Source organism: Pongo abelii, chromosome 9 (assembly GCF_028885655.2).
Source record: "Pongo abelii isolate AG06213 chromosome 9, NHGRI_mPonAbe1-v2.0_pri, whole genome shotgun sequence".
NCBI lineage: Eukaryota > Metazoa > Chordata > Mammalia > Primates > Hominidae > Pongo > Pongo abelii.
The window spans coordinates 129,508,651-129,528,966 of NC_071994.2; the positions used below are offsets into that span (position 1 = coordinate 129,508,651).

Consider the following 20,316-nt stretch of genomic DNA (forward strand, 5'->3'; position numbering starts at 1 on the left):
TTTCCCTCTTGTTGCCCAGGCTGGAGTGCAATGGTGCGGTCTTAGCTCACCACAACCTCTGCCTCCCGGATGCAAGCGATTCTCCTGCCTCAGCCTCCCGAGTAGCTGGGACTACAGGCACCCACCACCAAGCGCAGCTACTTTTTCTATTTTTAGTAGAGATGGGGTTTCACCATGTTGGCCAGGATGGTCTCGATCTCTTGACCTCGTGATCCGCCCACCTTGGCCTCCCAAAGTGCTGGGATTACAGGCATGAGCCACCACGCCCGGCCCAGACTCACTTTTATAACTGACACACTTAGGATAACAAATCTACTCCTGCAATAATGACATTAATCAATTCATGGAGGCACGGCCGTCGTGACTTAATCACGTCTTACTAGGTCTCGCCTCCCAACACAGTTCCATTGGGGTTAAGTTTCCAACACATGAACATTAGGGGACCAGTCCAAACCTTAGCAAATGGCATTTCACAGACAGGCTAGGGATCAGATATTTATTACATCACATTACATAGTTACTTTCCCATTTCGAATTCCCTTCTTCCCAAGGGCGACTTTGTCTTTTCAGTTGTAAAGCCAGCTTCCCACCTGAAGTTGATATTGTAGTTCCTCATTGGTACTCAGGGATATTTACATGTATTCAAAATGAATCTGAAAAGCAGTTATTTAAGTAAACCGTATGTTAAGAAATAGGAGGTCTGGAAAAGTGGCTCAAACCCATAATCCCAACACTGGGAGGCTGAGGTGGGAGGATCACTTGAGACCCCAGGAATTCAAGACCTACCTGGACAACATAGCCAGACCTCACATCTGCAAAACAAGACATGGGGATTCTGTTTAGAACTGATTGGTGTTTGATGTTTTTAACAGTTGCAAAATGCAAATTTTTAGTTTAAAAAATGTATGAAATTGTTTATGTTAACCTTTTGTATACTGGATATTCTTCAGAATAAACCTATGAACTGCTGAATTATGGCATGTAGAAGTTAAGCGGTTTTTCCTAAATTCATAAACAGCTGTACAAACACCTAGGATTAGAAAAGGAGATGCTGAGGCTGGGCGCGGTGGCTCACACCTGTAATCCCAGCACTTTGGGAGGCTGAGGTGGGTGGATCACAAGATCAGGAGTTCAAGACCAGCCTGGCCAAGATGGTAAAACCCCGTCTCTACTAAAAATACAAAAATTAGCCGGGCACAGTGGCAGGCGCCTGTAATCCCAGCTACTTGGGAAGCTGAGGCAGGAGAATTGCTTGACCTGGGGGGCGGAGGTTGCAGTGAGCCGAGATCACACCACTGCACTCCAGCCTGGGCGACAGAACAAGACTCCGTCTCAGAAAAAAAAACACAAAAGGAGAGGAGATGCCAAACCACAATTAAGGCTGTGTCTCAGTGGCGCTTCCCTAAATAAGGCAAGATGAACAGAAAGTGTTGCCTTCTTACCTGGCACCTCATGAGAGGGTAGCTGTTGCTCTGCTTTGTACCCTAGCTTCCCTTTAATACCCACAGTAAGTTCATATCCCTTGGCCAGGTTTATTTTCTTCATTCTATAAAAATGGCTATTTTAGGAAGCTTACACTTGTTTGCATAAGTATAGTAGCACTTGCTATGTGCTAAGCATTGTGCTAAGCACTTGGCATGTATCATCTCATCTTCCTTATTACGTTCTTATGAGATAGATAATATTTTATCTCTGGTTTGAATTCAAAATATTCTTCAAAAATTTGTTAACTGCTGTAACTAAAACAACTGACCTACCAAAGCACCTTGGACTAATTTTGTTTTTTCAAATCCCTCCTCAGCGTACCAGTAATGTTCGATCCACATTTTTCAAGGACTGTTTATATGAAGTATTTGATGACTTGGAGTCAAAGATGGAAGATTCTGGAAAACAGCTACTTCAGTCAGTTCTCCACCTGATGGAAAATGGAGCCCTCGTATTAACTACAAATTTTGATAATCTCCTGGAACTGTATGCAGCAGATCAGGGGAAACAGCTTGAATCCCTTGACCTTACTGATGAGAAAAAGGTAAAAAGTAAAGCACTGGTCCCTTCTTCAGGCTAGTGGATTGTGTCTTCATCAGAAAAGCTCTTTTCTAGTTGGTATATTGGTATTTATGTAGCGCTAGAAAGGAGAGATATTTTCCCTGGTTGGAGTTTTGGTTTTTCTTTTTTGTTTCTTTTTTTTCTTTTTAAAGATCAAACCAATATACAGTAAAAGGCATAGAACTTAAAAGTGTTCAGTTCTGTGACTTTTGACAATTTCACCCAGTTGTAAAGCAAGATTAGAGGAAGTCATTTGAACTGTAAGATCTCTTCAGCACTCGACAGTACTGAGTGGTGTAATATTGATCATACTGGTTCTATTTCAGGATACTTTTTTTTATGGCATCTATTGGAAATGTATGAAAACTACTTTATACTGATTGGAAGAACAACTTCCAGGCCAAGCGATGGCTGAATTGAGGTTAATGTTTAGTGGAAACCTCAGCTGACTTTGTTTTAGCATAGTCTATACTGTACCTACCAGAATTATTGAATTATAGATGTTGATCTGTGTCAGCTAGTGAGATGAGTTCTTAAAGTTTCATTTGTCCTACTCTGTGATTTTTGTAATTTTTTTTCTACAGTTTGTTTTCCTCAGGAATCTGCCTTTATGTCCAATTTAGAGCCTGACTAAGTAGAGTTGAATAGACAAGTGATTCGCCCGCTGGCATTCAATACTACAGTATTGCCCCTGCCAGAGTGGTAGCTGAAATACAGCTCTTGCGGTTTTGCTGACCTTGATGGCAGGATTTAAAGGGAATTGAATTTAGAGAAAAGTTGCCCCATGAAGACTAGTTTTCTCCAGCCCAAGTGTCTTCCGCCTATGCCCTCATATTCTGTGTGGTCAGCTCCTTCTTCATTTATAACTCTTAACCTCAGGATCCCCTCCTGAGAGACCGTCTCTGGCTATCCTATTTAAATTGGATACTTATTTTTTGATCCAGTCTCTTGTCCATTTCTTTTGTAGCACTTAGTATCACTTGCAGCTTTTGGTTTTGTTTTGTTTTTTTTTTTTTTTTTTTTGAGAGACAGTTTCGCTCTTGTTGCCCCGGGTTCAAGTGATTCTCCTGCCTCACCCTCCTGAGTAGCTGGGATTACAGGCATGTGCCACCACGCCTGGCCTCAGGTGATCTGCTAACCTCAGCCTCGCAAAGTACAGGAATTACAGGCATGTGCCTGGCCATTTTTTTTTTTTTTTGAGATGGAGTTTTGCTCTTGTCGCCCAGGCTGGAGTGCAATGGCATGATCTCAGCTCACTGCAACCTCCTCCTCCTGGGTTCAAGCAATTCTCCTGTCTCAGCCTCCCGAATAGCTGGGATTACAGGCACCCACCACCACGTCTGGCTAATTTTTGTATTTTCAGTAGAGACAGGGTTTCACCATGTTGGCCAGGCTGGTCTCAAACTCCTGACCTCAGGTGATCTGCCCATCTTAGCCTCCCAAAGTGCTGGGATTACAGGCGTGAGCCACCACACCCAGCACAGTTTTTATCTTGGCTGTTTATCTGTTTTCTGACTGTTTACCCCATAGGAATAGTAACTTCACTTGGATAGGTATCATGTTAGTCTTTCTTACCCTCATAGCTCAAATACAACCCTCATGTCTCAAATATGACAGTTAGGTGCTTGGTTAATATTTTTTTTGATTAATAAATGATTGGGCTGGGCATAGCAGCTCAGGCCTCTAACCCCAGCACTTTGGGAAGCTGAGGTGGGAGGATCACTTGAGCCTAGTTCAAGACCAACCTGGGCAACATAGCAAGACTCCATGTCTACAAAAAGTTTAAAAATTAGCTGGGCATGGTGGTGTTTGCCTGTGGTCCCAGCTACTTGGGAGGCTGAAGCAGGAGGATCGATTGAGCTGAGGCAGTCGAGGCTACAGTGAGTTGTGATTGCACTGTTGCACTCCAGCCTAGGTGACAGCATAAGATCATGTCTCAAAAATAAATAAATAGGCTGGGCACAGAGGTTCACGTCTGTAATCCCAGCATTTTGGGCGGCTGAGGTGGGTGGATCACTTGAGGTCAGGAGTTTGAGACCAGCCTGTCCAACGTGGTGAAACCCTGTCTTTACTAAAAATACAAAAACTAGCTGGGAGTGGTGGTGCACGCCTGTAATCCCAGTTACTTGGGAGGCTGAGGCAGGAGAATCGTTTAAACCCAGGAGGCAGAGGTTGCAGTGAGCCAAGATTGTGCCACTGTGCTCCAACCTGGGCAACAGACCAAGACTGTCTAAAAACAAACAAACAAATGATTGAAATTTTAAAACTAGCAGCTCAAGTAGCTTCTATGCTATTTGTGATAAAATTTCCAAAGATTATGACCCAGTGTGTTCATGGATATCAGAAGCATAAGGACCTTTTAAAAGCTTAGGATATCTATCACATTTGATGTTTTCCTTCTCATTTCATCCTTGGGCCTCAAGATTTGCGTTGTATTTTCAGCTCACATTAGGGGCAATGTTGCAGTCTAATGGTTAAAGACATTTACTGGTAGTCAGAATGGGGCCTAGTAACATTCAAATTCTAAATCTCTGTGCCTCTTGACTACTTTCCTGATTCATAGCCTATTTCTCCAAAATGTGATAAGAATAAATGTATGCTGTCTCCAGTCCTTGGGAAAATGGAGCCATGGAATCAGGTGGCTATTGCTTTCACTGTTGTCTAAATGATTGTTCTTTGCTGGCAGCCTTTTAGGTTTTTCAGAGGTGACTGAAGTGATTTTTCTATCACTTATCTATTGCTGTACAAGTAATGGCCCTGAAACTTTGTGGCTTATAACAACAAATATCTGCCCATGATAAAGTACATTAACAATTTGAACTGGGCTCAGTGACTCAGCCAGGCATTTTTTCTGCCGATTTTTGCACCCTCTTCACATACCTGCAGACATCTGATGGCCGCACCAGGGCTGAGTGATATAAGGGGACCGTACTTCCCTGCAAGCAGTTGGCCAGGCCATATATGTCCTAGCAGGCTGGCCCAGGCTTCTTCACTTTCTTCGCGTGACAGCTGGATTCCAAAAGTAACACCAGAGAAGTAAGACTTCTTGTGCCAACACTTTTCAAGCTTCTGCTTGTGTGTGTGTGCTAGTATCCCATTGGCTAAGAGCAAGCCATGTGGTTAGCCTGGAGTCACTCCGAAGAGGGGCCACACAAGGGCCTGGATGCAGAGGCTTGATTTCTTGGGGCGATCACTGAAGCAGTTGTCCATAGCTCTCATGCATGTCACCAGTGCAAAGGGTCCCTGTTGTTTCTGCAAATTATGACAAATTGTAATTTTTGATGGTTATTTTCAAAGAGAAATCACCAAATTTGCTGCTATCATTCTTGACAGTCGTTCCTGAAGTGGAAACTTAGACCACATCAGGTTTTGCATTCTTGTCCTATATCATAAGCTAGAGAGTTCATGTCAGAAGTCTAGTCCTCAACACAGCCTCTTGCCCGTTGTGACCTTTAAACAGGTGCTCAGCCCTGCCAAGCTGGTTGGGCTATATGTGTGTCGTGCAGGTCCTAGAGTGGGCTCAGGAGAAGCGTAAGCTGAGCGTGTTACATATTCATGGAGTCTACACCAACCCTAGTGGAATTGTCCTTCATCCAGCTGGATATCAGAACGTGCTCAGGAACACTGAAGTCATGGTGAGTGGGGCTGATGTTGCTGGTCTCAGGAACTCCTTCCTGGGAAATCTCTCTAAATATGCCATAGATCTTACAGGGGAACATCTTCTTTTCATTAAGTGAAAACGGAAGGTCAGGGGCTAGGAGCAGTGGCTCATGCCTATAATCCCAACACTTTGGGAGGCCAAGGGGAGAGGATCGCCTGAGGCCAGGAGTTCGAGACCAGCCTGGGCAACATAGCGAGACTCTTGTCTTTACAAAAGTAAAATTAGCTAGGCATCATGTTGCATGCTGTTCCAGCTACTTGGGAGGCTGAGGCAGGAAGACTAGTTGAGACTAGGAATATAAGGCTGTAGTGAGCTGTGTCTAGAGCCACTGCACTCCAGCTTGGGTGACAGAGCAAGACCCTATCTCTAAAAAAAAGAAAGAAACTGGAAAGTCAGACGTTCTTCCTGTGCTTCTTAACTTGTGGGTGTGCATGCTGTCCTAGGAAATGTAGAACTTCTCTTAAGGTGTCGAACCCTATGATCTTTGTTTGTACTTAACTGACAACCAGCAGATGGCATGCCATCATTGGCATCATCTTCACATACAAAGGACACATTAGTACCCTTTATCATCATTTGGTTTATTAATAGCCCTCTCTGTGTCAGAAATAATTGAGGCAGCTTCTTACAAACCAACCACTACTAGAGAATACATTCTAAAGAGACTGTATAAATGGCAATGGGCTTATATTGAATTAACCACATTTATTCACACTTACTCTTTGTGAAAAGCCTGTTGATCTTTTGGGATGCACATTTTCGATTTGTTCAGATAAACATGTTCAAACCAGAAGTATTCGCTGCCCCCCAGCTCTAAGAATCTTGTTTGCTATTTTCAGGACTGGGTCATATAGATTATAGCATCTTCAAATAATGAGGCAAAAGACCGAGAAAATGTATTGTCTAAAGCACAAGGGACTTTTTTTTTTTTTTTTTTTTACCCATTCTTTCCCAACATCTGCCATAACTGCATCCATCTCTGACACTGAGTGATCCCTTAGGCAGAGTCATTTCTGTGTTTTTTTGTGTGTGTATATATACACACACACACATACTGATGTTCTAAGTATCAAACGCCTTTCCTTGAGCAAATCTGATGATGGAATTGTCTTCTCTGGTGATTCACAGTTCAGTTTGTGAGACAAAAAAAGGCAAATATGGTCCAGAAATGGAAGGATTAAGATATATGAAGACCTACTCTTTGCCCAATGACCTCTGGGCACATAAATCTAAAAAAGTACTCCTGTAATCCCAGCACTTTGGGAGGCCGAGGTGGGCAGATCACATGAGGTCAGGAGTTCAAGACCAGCCTGGCCAACATGGTGAAACCCTGTCTCTGCTAAAAATAGAAAAATTAGCTGGGGGTGGTGGCAGGTGCCTATAATGCCAGCTACTTGGGAGTCTGAGGCAGGAGAATTGCTTGAACCTGGGAGGCAGAGGAGGTTGCAGCGAGCCAAGACCATGCCACTGCACTCCAGCCTAGGTGGCAGAGCAAGACTCTGTCTCAAAAATAAAATAAAAATAAAAAAGTAAACTACTGGCTGGGTGCAGTGGCTCACACCTGTAATCCCAGCACTTTGGGAGGCCGAGGTGGGTGGATCACTTGAGATCAGGAGTTCCAGACCAGCCTGGCCAACATGATGAAACCCCGTCTCTACTAAACATACCAAAATTAGCTGGGTGTGGTGGTGCACACCTGTAATATACTCGGGAGGCTGAGGCATGAGAATCACTTGAACCAGGGAGGTGGAGGTTGCAGTATGCCGAGGTCACACCACTGCACTCCAGCCTAGGTGACAGAGTGAGACTCCATCTCAAAAAATATATAAAACAAAAAGTAAATAAGTAAACTACTGGACCAGTACACTGACACCAGCTCTATGAAACCCTGATTAGAGAGCCTACAGAAGAATGCCAGGTAAAGATAAAATTTTAGACCAATCATCAAGTTACAGCAATAAGCAACAGCTCACACTCCTTGATGGGACACACCAGCCCACTTAAGTCTTGCTTAATTGGTCATCACAGTCTGCTCAACGTAGCATGAGCTTCTTGTTTCAGACTTGCCTTGAGTGTATCTTCACAATGTCAATATGTTGTATCTTTTCCTTCCAGAGAGAGATTCAGAAACTCTATGAAAACAAGTCATTTCTTTTCCTGGGCTGTGGCTGGACTGTGGATGACACCACTTTCCAGGCCCTTTTCTTGGAGGCTGTCAAGCATAAATCTGACCTAGAACATTTCATGCTGGTCCGGAGAGGAGACGTAGATGAGTTCAAAAAGCTTCGAGAAAACATGCTGGACAAGGGGATTAAAGTCATCTCCTATGGAGATGACTATGCCGATCTTCCAGAGTATTTCAGGCGACTGACATGTGAGATCTCCACAAGGGGTAGACCAGGTAAGATGCATTTTGAAGCTGAGGGGAATCAGAGAACAACAGCTCTTCAGCCCTTTGTGTATTTGTGATGTCATGGGCAAAATAGTTGCCAAGATGAGGAATGTCATGACTGACCACATTGTAAAGGAGGCCGCAGTGTTCGGGTTAAAGTGCCACTTGGATTATGGGAAGACAGACAAAAAGGAATACTCGAGCAGTTCAATATAGACATAGGAAGAATGAAGAAAACAGATGTTCAGCCTCACTAGTTATCAGTGAAATGCAGTTTGAATTTAGATTACAAAATAGAGAAGAAAGATCACTCAGTTTTGGCTAAGGCTGTGAGAAAATAAATTTATTCATGGAGTATTTGTGGAAAGGTTAGTACATAAAGTTAGTACAACTTTTATGACCGTAAATTAGAGGATGTAACAAAAATTTTCAAATCTTTGACCTAGAAATCCCATCAAAACAATTTATCCTAGAAGAAGTTTCTCATAAGGAGATAATTGGATGATTGCACAATCACACAATTGTACAAAGATGCATGTGTGGGAATGTAATCGCCATTGAATGTGGTGGCAAGAAATTGGAAGGAACCTAAAATTAGTAGAGAGATTCTACAGATATGCCAATATTTATTTAATTGATGAAATACAATGAAACCATAGAAGGGAAAATGTTTTCATTGCCATAAAAAAAAAGTTAGAGACATATGAGTAAAGGAAGAAAAAGCAGATTGTAAATACCATGGTCAGCTATATTCATATAGAATTGTACTTTTTTTTTTTTTTGGTGCGTGTAGAAATATATCTGGAATGTTTACCAAATTAAATGGCCGTCTTTAGTAGGATTTAAAGTGTTGATTTTTTGGTTTCTGTATTGGCATTTTCTATGATGATTATGTATTATATTTACAAACAGAAAACTAACTTTTAGAAATGCTATTTGGAAACGGATAACGGTGGTATTCAAGTCAGAGGATGAGGTATCATTCACTTGATATTTTACCTCCACATTCTAACAATAAAGAGCAAAATGGTGATTAAAGATTCAGCTGATTAGTGGCTGCAGGCAAATTCCCAGTAACCGCACAAAACACAAACATTTTTGGTATCAGCTAAACTGAAGAATGCTTTTTCAAAACCTCACATTGCCAGGTTCCAGAGTATGGCTAGTGTGACTCATCCATCTAATTGCAAAAAAACTTTGCTGTTGTGCACAGAATATTTCCTGAAAACTTACGTTAAGTATTTTCATTGTCAACCTGAATGCATCTTAGGAGGGCAAAAGTACAGGTAATTTGTCCTGTAATCCCAACGCTGTGGAAGGCCCAGGTGGGAGGATCAGTTGAGGCCAGGAGTTCAAGATGAGTGTGAGCAACATAGTGAGACCCTGTCTCTGCAAAAAATTAGCCAGGTGTGGTGGCACACACCTGTAGTCCAGTTGCTTGGGAGGCTAAGGCAGGAGGATCACTTGAGCCCAGGTGTTGGAGTCTGCAGTGAGCTATGATTGCATCACTGCCTTACAGTCTGAGCAATAAAGCAAGACGCTGTTTCTAAAATAAATAACATACAGGTAATTTAATAAACATAAAGCAGTTTTCCTAAATCAAATCATCCCCAGATTTCTTAACTGAATCAGATGGCTTCAAGTAGAATTCTCCTGTAATGAAAAATTACACAGCTTCTTCCATGGCTATGCTTTGATGGAACCAGACTTTTAAAAACCATCACCACATGAACAAGTCTCATTTGTGAAAACTATTTACTATTCTTTGTTGGAAATGAGTTTTTCTGGCATCCTGCAGTGTTCTAGACTCTTCTGCTGTTGTTTGCCCACACTTGAGACTTTGAGAAGGCTTTTCTGTTGCACATGTTGTTTTCATTAACAAGACATACATATCCAAGTTCTACATATTTCTTTTGATCTATATGCTGGGGAAAGATGCTAAAGTTGAAAACAGCAAAATCCATCTGCATAACTGTTTCTATTGCACTAAATCTTAGCAAAAAATAAATATGTCTTTAGACTGTTGCATTACATAACAAAGAAGCAGTAAGGTTCCTTAGTCCACTAAGATTGCTCTAAGGAACCTTAACTGCTATTGTGGAATGGCACAAATTCTTTTATTAGCTGTGTAGGCTTCCTACCAGAGTAGCTTTCCCCAAAGTTACCCATCATTAAGGTGTTCTGTATCTTTAAACAAAATCAAGGATTTTCAGTATGGCCAGAGTGCTTTATGGGAATGGTCAGCTGAGTTTGTCACGTGAAATGTAGTAGAGCAGTTTCAGGTTAAAACATCATTTCATTTTGAAATGAGGTAACCTTATCTTTCACCCTTGCATAATGTTTTGAGTCTCTGTAGATATAGACTAATAAGAGGTTACAGGTCTTTTGCTGTTATTTTGTTTTTTAACACTGAGCGTTTGCTATGTGCCTGGCATCGTGCTGTATACTCACTTTTGCATAGTGGAAATTAATTGTCTTCAAAGGATTCTGTAGTATGTAGTTACGCATATTTTGGAAAAATCAAGCAATGGGAAAAAGAAAAATAATTCTTATAATCCATTACCATACAAGCAGTCGTTTTGGTACTTTTCTTTTTTTTTTTTTTTCTTTTTTTGAGATGGAGTCTCGCTCTGACGCCAGGCTGGAGTGCAGTGGCGCAATCTCGACTCACTGCAACCTCCGCCTCCTGGGTTCAAGTGATTCTCCTGCCTCCGCCTCCTGGGTTCAAGTGATTCTCCTGCCTCAGCCTCCTGAGTGGCTGGAACTACAGGCGCCCACCACCATGCCCGGCTAATTTTTTGTATTTTTAGTAGAGATGGGGTTTCACCATGTTGGCCAGGGTGGTCTTGGTCTTCTGACCTCATGATCCACCCGCCTTGGCCTCCCCTAAAGTGCTGGGATTACAGGCGTGAGCCACCATGCCCGGGCCTATTTATTTATTTATTTATTTGAGACAGTTTCTCTCTGTCACCCAGGCTAGAGTGCAGTGGCGCAATCTCGGCTCACTGCAAGCTCCACCTCCTGGGTTCACGCCATTCTCCTGTCTCAGCCTCCCGAGTAGCTGGGACTAAAGGCACCCGCCACCACGCCCGGCTAATTTTTTGTATTTTTAGTAGATACGGCGTTTCGCTGTGTTAGCCAGGATGCTCTCAATCTCCTGACCTCGTGATCCACCCACCTCAGCCTCCCAAAGTGCTGGGATTACAGGCGTGAGCCACTGTGCCGGCTTTATTTTTATTTTATTATTATTACTATTTTTGATACAGGGTCTTGCTTTTTCACCCAGGCTGCAGTGCAATGGCACAGTCATGGCTCACCACAGCCTTGACCTCCCCGGGCTCAGGCGATCCTCCCACCTCAGCCTCCCGAGTAGCTGAGACTAAAGGCACATACCACAATGCCCAGCTAATTTTTGTATTTTTTGTAGAGATGGGGTTTCACCATGTTGCCCAGGCTATTCTCAGTCTCCTAAGCTCAAGCAATCCTCCCACCTCAGCCTCCCAAAGTTCTGGGATTACAGGTGTGAGCCACAGCACCTGGCCTTGGTACATTGCTGATGAAGTTTTCCCTGTGCATTTTTTCATAGTTGTAAACAAAATATAGTTTTTTTGTTTGGTCCTTTGAAAATTCAGTAGTGGATCGTACACTTTCCCACATCCCTATCTTTGTAACCACTATTTTAATTGACTTTTATATTCCAGTAGGGGTGTTACAGTTTACCTAATTATTCCTGTTAGGCAATGTCTGATCTTTTTTTTGCCAGTTTTTTGTAAGTCATGTTGTGAAAATAACATCTGTATCTCTTCAGTTTTTCCAGTAATTTCCTTGATGAGTTCTCACTGTAATCAGGTCAAAGATCAGGAACATTTCAGTAATTTATAAATATTGCTAAATTGTTTTCTACGAGGGTAATATCAATTTGTGTATTTGAGTACCATGCCTGTTTATACTGTAATTGACCATATTTCTAATTACTATTTTCTTCCATGTGTTCAGTTTTTTACTTTTTCTGAACTATTATCTATGCCAAGTGTTATCCAGTAGAATTTTCTGCAGTCATAAAAATACTGTATAATCTTCACTGTCCAGTATCATAGTTAGGAGCCACATGTGGCAGTTGCACCGTTGAAATGTGGCTAGTGTGACTGAGGAATGGAATTTTTAATTTGAAACTAAGTAGCTGCATATGGCTAGTGCTACGGTATTTTATATTGTGGGAGTATTCTGCTACTTTTCACTCTTCTATTTGAAGTTGCTCACTCACATGCCATTTGCCCATCCCTGATGAGATTGAATTTTTACCTAAACTTGGCCCTCTAGACTGTTTAGGGGCAGCAGACACATGTTGCCTGTATGTAAAATGTAAAATGTTTTGTCTACAAGCAATCATAGTGCACTTTGGAAACTCACTGCTTCCCTGTTAGGTAATGCAAGTCTAAAGACTACTCCAGTTTATCCTCTCTGCCTCCTTATCTTCTCAATGATTGTTTCATTTCTAAATGCCCATTCCTTTTCAATCGTACCATATGTCCTCATCTCCCTTTAGTTTTCTTTTTGCTACTAAGTTTTAGCTTTTCAGTCTAATGTCTGATGCTGATGTCCTCTATTTAGCAGGGATGGTGAGAGAAGGTCAGCTAAATGGCTCATCTGCAGCACACAGTGAAATAAGAGGTATACTGTTTCCTATTCTACTATTTATCACTCTGTAGCAGAAAGTCTTTCTAGGTCCTTGGTTAAGACTAGAGAATGTTACTTTGGACCTCACATTGCCAAATTTTAAAAAACACTGTAGAGAATGATTTTCCTCTCCTAACCCATTAAGGATTCTATCTTTTCCTATCAAGTCTATTACAATCTAGTGAAATGATCAGTTAATTTTTTTAAAAAAAGTACTGCTGGGTGTGGTGGCTCAGGCCTGTAATCCCAGCACTTTGGGAGGCCAAGGCGGGGGGATTGCTTGAGCCCAGGAGTTTGAGACCAGCCTAGCAACATAGCAAGATGCCGTTTCTACAAAAAAAAATTTTTTTAAATTGCCAGGTGTGGTGCTGTGCGCCTATAGTCCTGGCTGCTGCCTGAGGTGGGAGGATTGCTTGAGCCCAGTGAGCTGATTGTGCCACTGCATTTGAGCCTGGGTGACAAAGACCTTGTCTCTAAAAAGTAAATAAAATTTTAAATAAATTGCAAGATTCCTAGAATCTGCTGTCTTGCCTTCTGAAGGGTTAGGATTGACTTAAGTATCTGCAGCTTCTGATGCATAAACCTGTTTTGTGAAACTTCATTTTGTTCTCTTTTCTTTCTCCTTACAGGCTGTAGTACATGAGCGAGCTAGAGAAATCACCACTGTTTAGACCAAGCTGTAAGGCCCTACTACGGACAGTGTTTAACAAGTAAACTTACAAGAACTCAACACAACTCCCAGAAAGTAACAATAGCCAGAGGTTGAAGGGCAGGGTAGAAGAGGGGGGAATGTTCCAGCGTAATCCTTCATACCACCTGGTTCTTGATATTCTGCTGCCTGTTCAAGTTCAAGAATAAAAGTGACAGCAGGACCCAAATGCAGCTCCCAACCCACTCCCCAGGCTGGACATGCTTGTGTCCACACAGCACACCAATGTGATACCTCCACTGACTGGCTGCAGCTCTGCATGAAGGACTTGGGGTCTAGATGCCATGGAATCACTGTGGCTCTTGTTGCAGTTTTGTACTCTATACTTGGTTTTTCAATTAAGCTTAATGGCTTTTTTAAAACATGACTTGAAGCTCTAGTTTTCTAGATCTTTTACAGTGTACAGTATTTTACATAACTGAGCTGTATTAAAAGCTTGTTCATTTACTTGCCAGGACCCTGGCTCTACTTTTAGAGTCATTGTAGGAAACTCTAACTTGCATCAAGGTACTAGGTAAGCTTAATTTTAATAACCCAAAGTTTAAAGGTTCCGATCTTTCCCCTTGGGGTCGAGTGATCTCATTCTCAGGACAACCGTTTACTTACCTGATTCCTTGGAGCATTATCAACTTCTGCTCTGTTGTCCTGACCATACATATGCCCTAGAACTACAGTTAGTGTGTTGTGGAATTTTAGTTTTGAATCCTGTATAAAAGAACTCCAAGACCTAAAAGGTAATTTATTTATGAAATTTATTTTCTTATATAAATTACTTATTTCTCTGGGCAGACAGCCTTCACCTTATTGCACTAATAGCACATCTGTTAATATCAAGCTACAGGACAAGTCTTAACAAGAGGTTTGTATTCTTCAATGTAGCACTTGTCTACCAGGCACTGTAGAGGGGAGTGATGAGGAAAAGCCAGGACTGCTTAGGAGGTGAAGGATGGGAGGGGAGGGGGTCAACATATATCCTCCTGACAATTGGTTTCCTCCCAGGAAGGGGAACATGCAGAGCTTACTTCTGGATTCTGGGAGTGGGAAGAGTTGGGAGGCCAAGAAGCCCAATGCAACGCTGCAGCTGAGCTCCCTTTATTTCTGAGGGAAGCAAGGACTCATCTTTTGCTCATTTGTAACAAATCACTCCAGCCTAGCTGATGCTTTGGGGTAAACAATGGAGTAGGAGTCATCATCAGAATTAGAATTAGCAGCAATTAACAGGCAATACACTGCCACAGTGAGGCGGGTGTCATCCAGGTCCCGGGGACCTGCAGGCTGTGTGTCCTAGGGAGAGGTGTCATTGAAGACCTGGTGCTGGCTCTGGAAGAGTCTCTTAACCTAATGCAGCTGGGACTCATTAGGCTCAGACGGCTCTTGACCACACTAATGATTAGCAAAGCTCTGGTGTTGGGTTCCAACCATTGGTCAAAGCTGTAATAAGACTGAGTCTGTAGGCAGAGTGAAGGGGGTGCCTGAGTAGGAAGGGGGAGGCCCGCTGGGAGAGGGTCTGGGGCAGTGATTGTAACATGATCAGGCCCTCCTTGCAGATGGCGGCTGTGCTGAACGGGGAGTGGGGTTGGAAGGAGCCACAAGCCCCCTCACTCTGCTTTTGTACTACACTGAAGACAAGTTGCTCACATACTCTAAAGCACATTCTTGATACAGGAAGAAGGGCTTGTGGGGAAAGCGGCGATTTGGTATTGGGCAAGAGCCACGTTAAGCCTTCATGAGGGCAGCCACCACAGCCTTGGCATTGAGGCTGCGTAGGTCACAGTAGGTCTGGCCGGTGCCTACAAAGACGATGGGTTTGCTTGTGATGTACGTCATAGAAATAGCAGCTCCCACCTAAGTGGAGAAAGAGGACAGCCCATCAACACGAGCCCACTTTTCACTCACCCTCTCAGGAACAGGAAGCGCTGGAGCCAAGGTTTCCTTGCAGCCTCAGTTCCTTTGTGCGGGATGCCCATTCCACCCTCCAGTCTCATGTTTACCTTGTCATCAATGGTATCAAATTTGGTTAGAACAATGCCATCAATGAGCCGAGGTGTCTGAGCCATAGAATGGTCAGCCAAGGCTCTGTTGAACTTGACCTGGAAAGAAAAAGCGATAGAAGTATAAGAACCATCTAAATTGACCAAAGCTTAAGTTGTAAAGGGAACTGGGCCCACGCTCTCACCAGCTGGTCCACGGCTTCATTGCCTACTAAGGCTTCTCCTACAAACAGCACCAAGTCAGGTGTATTGACAGTAATGAGTTTGGCCAGGGCAGTCATCAGAGGGGCATTGTCTTGCATGCGGCCTGCCGTGTCCACCAGCACCACATCAAAGCCTTGGTTACGTGCTAGAGAAAGAAAGTAGTCAACTCTGAACACCTGGACTACCACTCATGCTCATTCCCAGCTTCCTCTCAAAAAGTCCTAGTTTGGCTACCTGTTCACTGTCTTGGGCTCTGGATTTGGTTCCAAGGTAATGTGAGAAAAACTTGATTATATGCTTGGCCATCACCAAACATATTCAGGAAAAGGAGGACAACAGGATAAAGGTGACCAAATTCAGGTTTCTTTGGTTAAGGTATATTAGCTTTGCCTGCAACTACATCTATTACCCAAAAGCAAAGCATGGCAAGTAACTGATCTGACTTTTTACTGTAATTGAGAAACGAGTCTGTAGTAGCACAAGCCTGATCTTCTGCAAATTGCAAGAGAACCCAAGGAGGAAAAGGGACCCCAAATAAGCCCCCACACTCCCCGTGCACTGTACCAAAAGCAATGGCTTCCATGGCAATGCCAGCAGCATCCTTGCCATAGCCCTTTTCAAACAACTGCACCATGGTACGGCCACCATGCTTCTCTGGAGGGTGTAGGGCACTCAGACGCCGGGTGTGTGTACGCAGCTGCTCCACAGCCCCGGCACGAAATGTATCACAGGCAGCAATGAGGACACTGAAGCCATTCTCTAACAACCAGAAGGAAATCTGTGAAAAAGAAGTGACAAAAGTCACCTAAAGTCAGGATTTTGAGACACAAGAAGTACAGAAATATCAGCGACAGGCTGGGGAACTGCACTGACCTTGGCAAGATTGGTAGATTTCCCCACTCCATTAACGCCGCAGAAGGTGACAACATAAGGGCGCTGGCGACGCTGGGCATCCATGATGTCCCGGAGCATGTCTACACGACGCTGTGGCTGCAGAATCTGCACCAGGGACTCCTGTAGGGCTTGCTTTACTGTGGAAGTCACCGCTGAAAGGGGAGGTGGAGGAGGCTGCAGCTGTGAAACTCGGGGAATGCTCTCAAAAATGCCTAACACCTTTCTGAGCTAAGGGGACTAAGACAGTTAATTAGACTCTTGTCCCAGAAATCCAGAACAGACGCACATTACAAGGACTAACTCATTGAATCCTCTCAATAACCCTTAAAATCCAGGTTACAGAGGTTTAGAGATTAAGGAATTTGCCTAAAGTCACATACCTAGTAAGAATTGAGGTCTATGCACTTAAGCTACACATAAGCACTTTCTCACTTAGGGGAGTACTTACTGCTGAACGTCCCCATCACCTTCCCTTCCAACTTGTTGGCAACAGATTCACAGAGCTGGACAGCAATGTCTGCAGCCACGTTCTTAGCTGAGGAGAGGGGGACAGGTATGTCAGTTCCATGTCAGCAATGACCAATCTTTATGGTACAGGTGAGAAACGCTAGGTGATTCTGCTCTCAACTACCCCTATCCCGCGAACATGAGTCAGCCCGGTCCTCAGACTTACCAATGAGATGATCACGCATCTTGTCCAGCACAGATTCCATGTCTTCACGACTCAAGCTCTTTGAACCCACAAGGCCCTTCAGCATACCAAACATGCCACCCAGTGTTCCCTTGGTCGCACTGCAGGGACAGGAGATTACAAATACACATAAACCCAGTAGGTAGGAGTTGTATCTTACCAGTTTTGCAGATGCATATGCCACCCCCCACCTGAAATTCCCCTACCTAGGTTTGGTGGAGTTTTGAGCAGCCCCTTCGTCATCGGAGCTGCTGCAGTCCAGATCCTGAAGCTGCCCCCCAGGCCCAGTCCCTCGAATCTGGAAGATATGGGGAAAGGAGATGGGGTCAGGAACATTAAGGTCTCTGAGGAAAAAGTCCACATTGCTCTATCTCTTTCATTTGGGGAAGCTCCAAGTATAACTTCCCCCTCATTCAAATCCAAGTATCATGTTCCCACACTCTACTTCCTCCCAATTTGTTATTAAATATAACCTTCACTTTGACCCGTTACCTCTTACCAAGTTGATGTCCTCAGACAAGGCAGCCTCAGGGGTTCCATTGGTGGTGGGAGTACTGTAATCCAACACTTCTTTGTTAGCACAGCCACCCAGTTCCCACACCCGGGGTGCTTTTTTGCCCTTCTCCTTTGGAGCATCTGACTTCGTGGACTTGCTGCAACAGGTTATGATACAAAGAGTTATGGTGAAGTAGGAAAGGAAACATGAGCCAGAGACCAGAACTCCCTTGCACCCATTGTGTCTAGGTAACAGTATTTTGAGAGTACTGGAGAAAGAGTGCTCACTTGGACTTCTCCATACCCCTCCCATGCTTCTGAATGAACTCCTCGCGCTTCCTGCGGATCAGCTCCTCTTTGGAAAGTTCTACTCCATTCTCAGGACCCACTGGAAGACCTGACTTTTCTGCAGGGACTGGTTTGCTGGTAGCCAAAGGACCATCAGAACCTGTTGGGGAAAAAACTCACTGAAGAAAAAAGAAGACCAATCCCAACCACTAGACAATGGCTAAAAGTCTTTCAAATTGTTCAAAGGAAATTTGGACCAAACATCTTGGAGTTCACAAGGCCTGGGGATTATAGGATGGTGACCATTTGAGTGAGAAGCAGGTAAGCAATGACAAAAGGAGGGACCACCTCAGTCCTTAGCACCGTGTTAACACCTTTTGTGTCCCAGTATATCCAAAGAACTCAAACTTGCCTTCCTTCTTGGCCCCCTTTTTTTTGCTATTCTTTGCTTTTTCCTTGGGCTTTTCCCCCCGTGTCTCAATCATGGACCTCACAGGTTTCTTGGCCTTTTCAGAATCTTCAAATTTCTTCATAGTAGTGGGAGCACGGATCTTACTGCTCTCCTCTGCTTCACTAAACAAAAAAGAGAATGGTTTATCTTTCTACCCCGTGCAGGAGGAAAAATAACAGTCCAGAGAAAGGACTCTCACACCCAAGAGGACAATGAGAACTGGGTAGCAAATTAGGAATGTCTTTGAACACACCAATTTACCACCTTTGAACCACCTTCAGAGAGGTCATCAAATCATGGAAATAAATTGATTTTAGAGAAGGCAGGTCCCTCACCGAAGGAGCCGCAGGAAGTCATTTTGGAAATCAAAAGTGCCATTTAATAAACTTAAAGCACTTTGCTGTTGGATCTCCGTGCGGTACTTGTCCCGAAACAGCCGGTGCACGTCATCTATCAATTTGTCTACATACGTCAGTGTCAGGATCTTCTGAAAACCAACCTGTTTAGGGGAAGAAACAGAGCCAACAGATCTGCTTACATGCCAGCCTAGAATGGAGGGACGCCAACTCAACCCTGGCTTTCAGAGACAGGTTCAGCTACCTGGCCGGTTTCCCTGTCCTGAGAGGCAGCCAAGCTCCCTGCCTGGGCCCAGTAGCTGCTGTTTTCCCCCATCTACCTTTCTAGTTTTTTCAGTTACGTCATCATATACACTGGCTGCAATTAATCAGAGTTCTCTTAATAATCAGGACTATGTTAACAATGCAATCGTCCCTCTACAACACCCCACTTACCACAAACACCAGCTCAAACTGGTTGTCCAGTTTATACTTGAGTGTGAGTGCCTCATGGGTGAAGGAGTTGTTACCTCCCCGTTCCTGGAGAAAGAGTATGTCTCAGTGTTCAGACCATCCCCAGAAAACCCAGGTTTGGGCCCCGGGTTTGGATTACCTTTGGGAAAGAGCCAAACATTTCCCCCAAACTCAAATCTGTCCCCAGGACAAGAGGATGCTGGGGCACTTCTCTCTGGCATTCCACCAGAAATAAGATAACCAAGTTGGGGGAAAGGGGTGAGAGAGAGAGCAAGACACACGGGAGCCAAAAGGGAAGTAGCCATATAAACAATCAGATTACTAGCAGCTATACACCATTTAGTTTTGTAAAGGTGTTTTCCCATCTGTTATTTCACCTAGGCTCGAAACAACAAAACCAAGCTGCTGGGGATAAATAGAGGGAGCGGAGGGGAATCCCAAAGGCGCCGGAATTCGGCTAGAGTCCAGACACCAGAGGTGGGGGCCGTCACTAAATTGCGGGGTAGTCTGAAGGGGACGAGAAAACGAAGCGGAGTCCGGGTTACGCTTGAGTGGTCAGTTTGAGGTGGGCGGGGAGGGTGGGAGGAGGCGCGGAATAGAGTCGAAGGGGACCATGGATCGGGTCAGGAAAGAAGAGCCTGGAGTTCTGATCCCACGGGGACGGTACCTGCAGCAGCACGGAACGAATCAACGCGTTAACGGGCCCGGTGCATGAGTCGCTAACGCCCTGGAAGCACCAGAGTACAAGCCCGCCCTTGGAGAAAATGGTGAAGAAGTCGAGCATGGCGGCAGCGGCACTGGAGCTGGGGCCGGCGCCGGGAATTCAGGCCGCGATCGTCGCCGCTTCCTGCTGCGCCAAGCGCGGGACACGTCACACCAGTGGCCCCGGAAACCAGCTCAACCGTACTTCCGCTCAGAACGCCGGGTGCCCTCCCCATCTCCGCTCGGGGGCGCGCAGGACTGGCGTATCGCAAGGCCAGCCAATGGCGGGTGGGAGCGGGCCTGGGT

The 20,316-nt window shown here is 44.2% G+C and overlaps 2 protein-coding genes across 9 annotated transcripts in view; one reads left to right on the forward strand and one right to left on the reverse strand.

Annotated features, from left to right (window-relative positions):
• FAM118B (family with sequence similarity 118 member B) overlaps positions 1-13,932 on the forward strand; it is a 49,621-nt gene extending 35,689 nt beyond the window's left edge. For 3 of the 8 annotated variants that reach the window (XM_009247237.3, XM_002822681.6, XM_063728275.1), the window contains 5 exons: positions 1,802-2,029; positions 5,553-5,681; positions 7,823-8,108; positions 12,711-12,770; positions 13,406-13,932. In XM_009247237.3, coding sequence (XP_009245512.1) covers positions 1,802-2,029; positions 5,553-5,681; positions 7,823-8,108; positions 12,711-12,770; positions 13,406-13,419 — 717 coding nt within the window. In that variant the 3' untranslated portion in view covers positions 13,420-13,932. The remainder of the gene's footprint in view (positions 1-1,801; positions 2,030-5,552; positions 5,682-7,822; positions 8,109-12,710; positions 12,771-13,405) is intronic. The other 5 variants (XM_024255517.2, XM_063728279.1, XM_063728276.1 and 2 more) reach the window with 2 other exon arrangements.
• Positions 13,933-14,561: 629 nt separating this feature from the next.
• On the reverse strand, positions 14,562-20,165 carry SRPRA (SRP receptor subunit alpha). Its single transcript, NM_001132287.2, is given in 14 exon segments — positions 14,562-15,330; positions 15,477-15,575; positions 15,662-15,825; positions 16,245-16,458; positions 16,554-16,726; positions 17,023-17,109; positions 17,248-17,366; positions 17,472-17,563; positions 17,765-17,918; positions 18,049-18,208; positions 18,461-18,621; positions 18,835-18,998; positions 19,291-19,374; positions 19,976-20,165. Coding segments are annotated over 14 exon segments (1,917 nt in total). The 5' UTR covers positions 20,093-20,165; the 3' UTR covers positions 14,562-15,201.
• Positions 20,166-20,316: the final 151 nt, after the last annotated feature.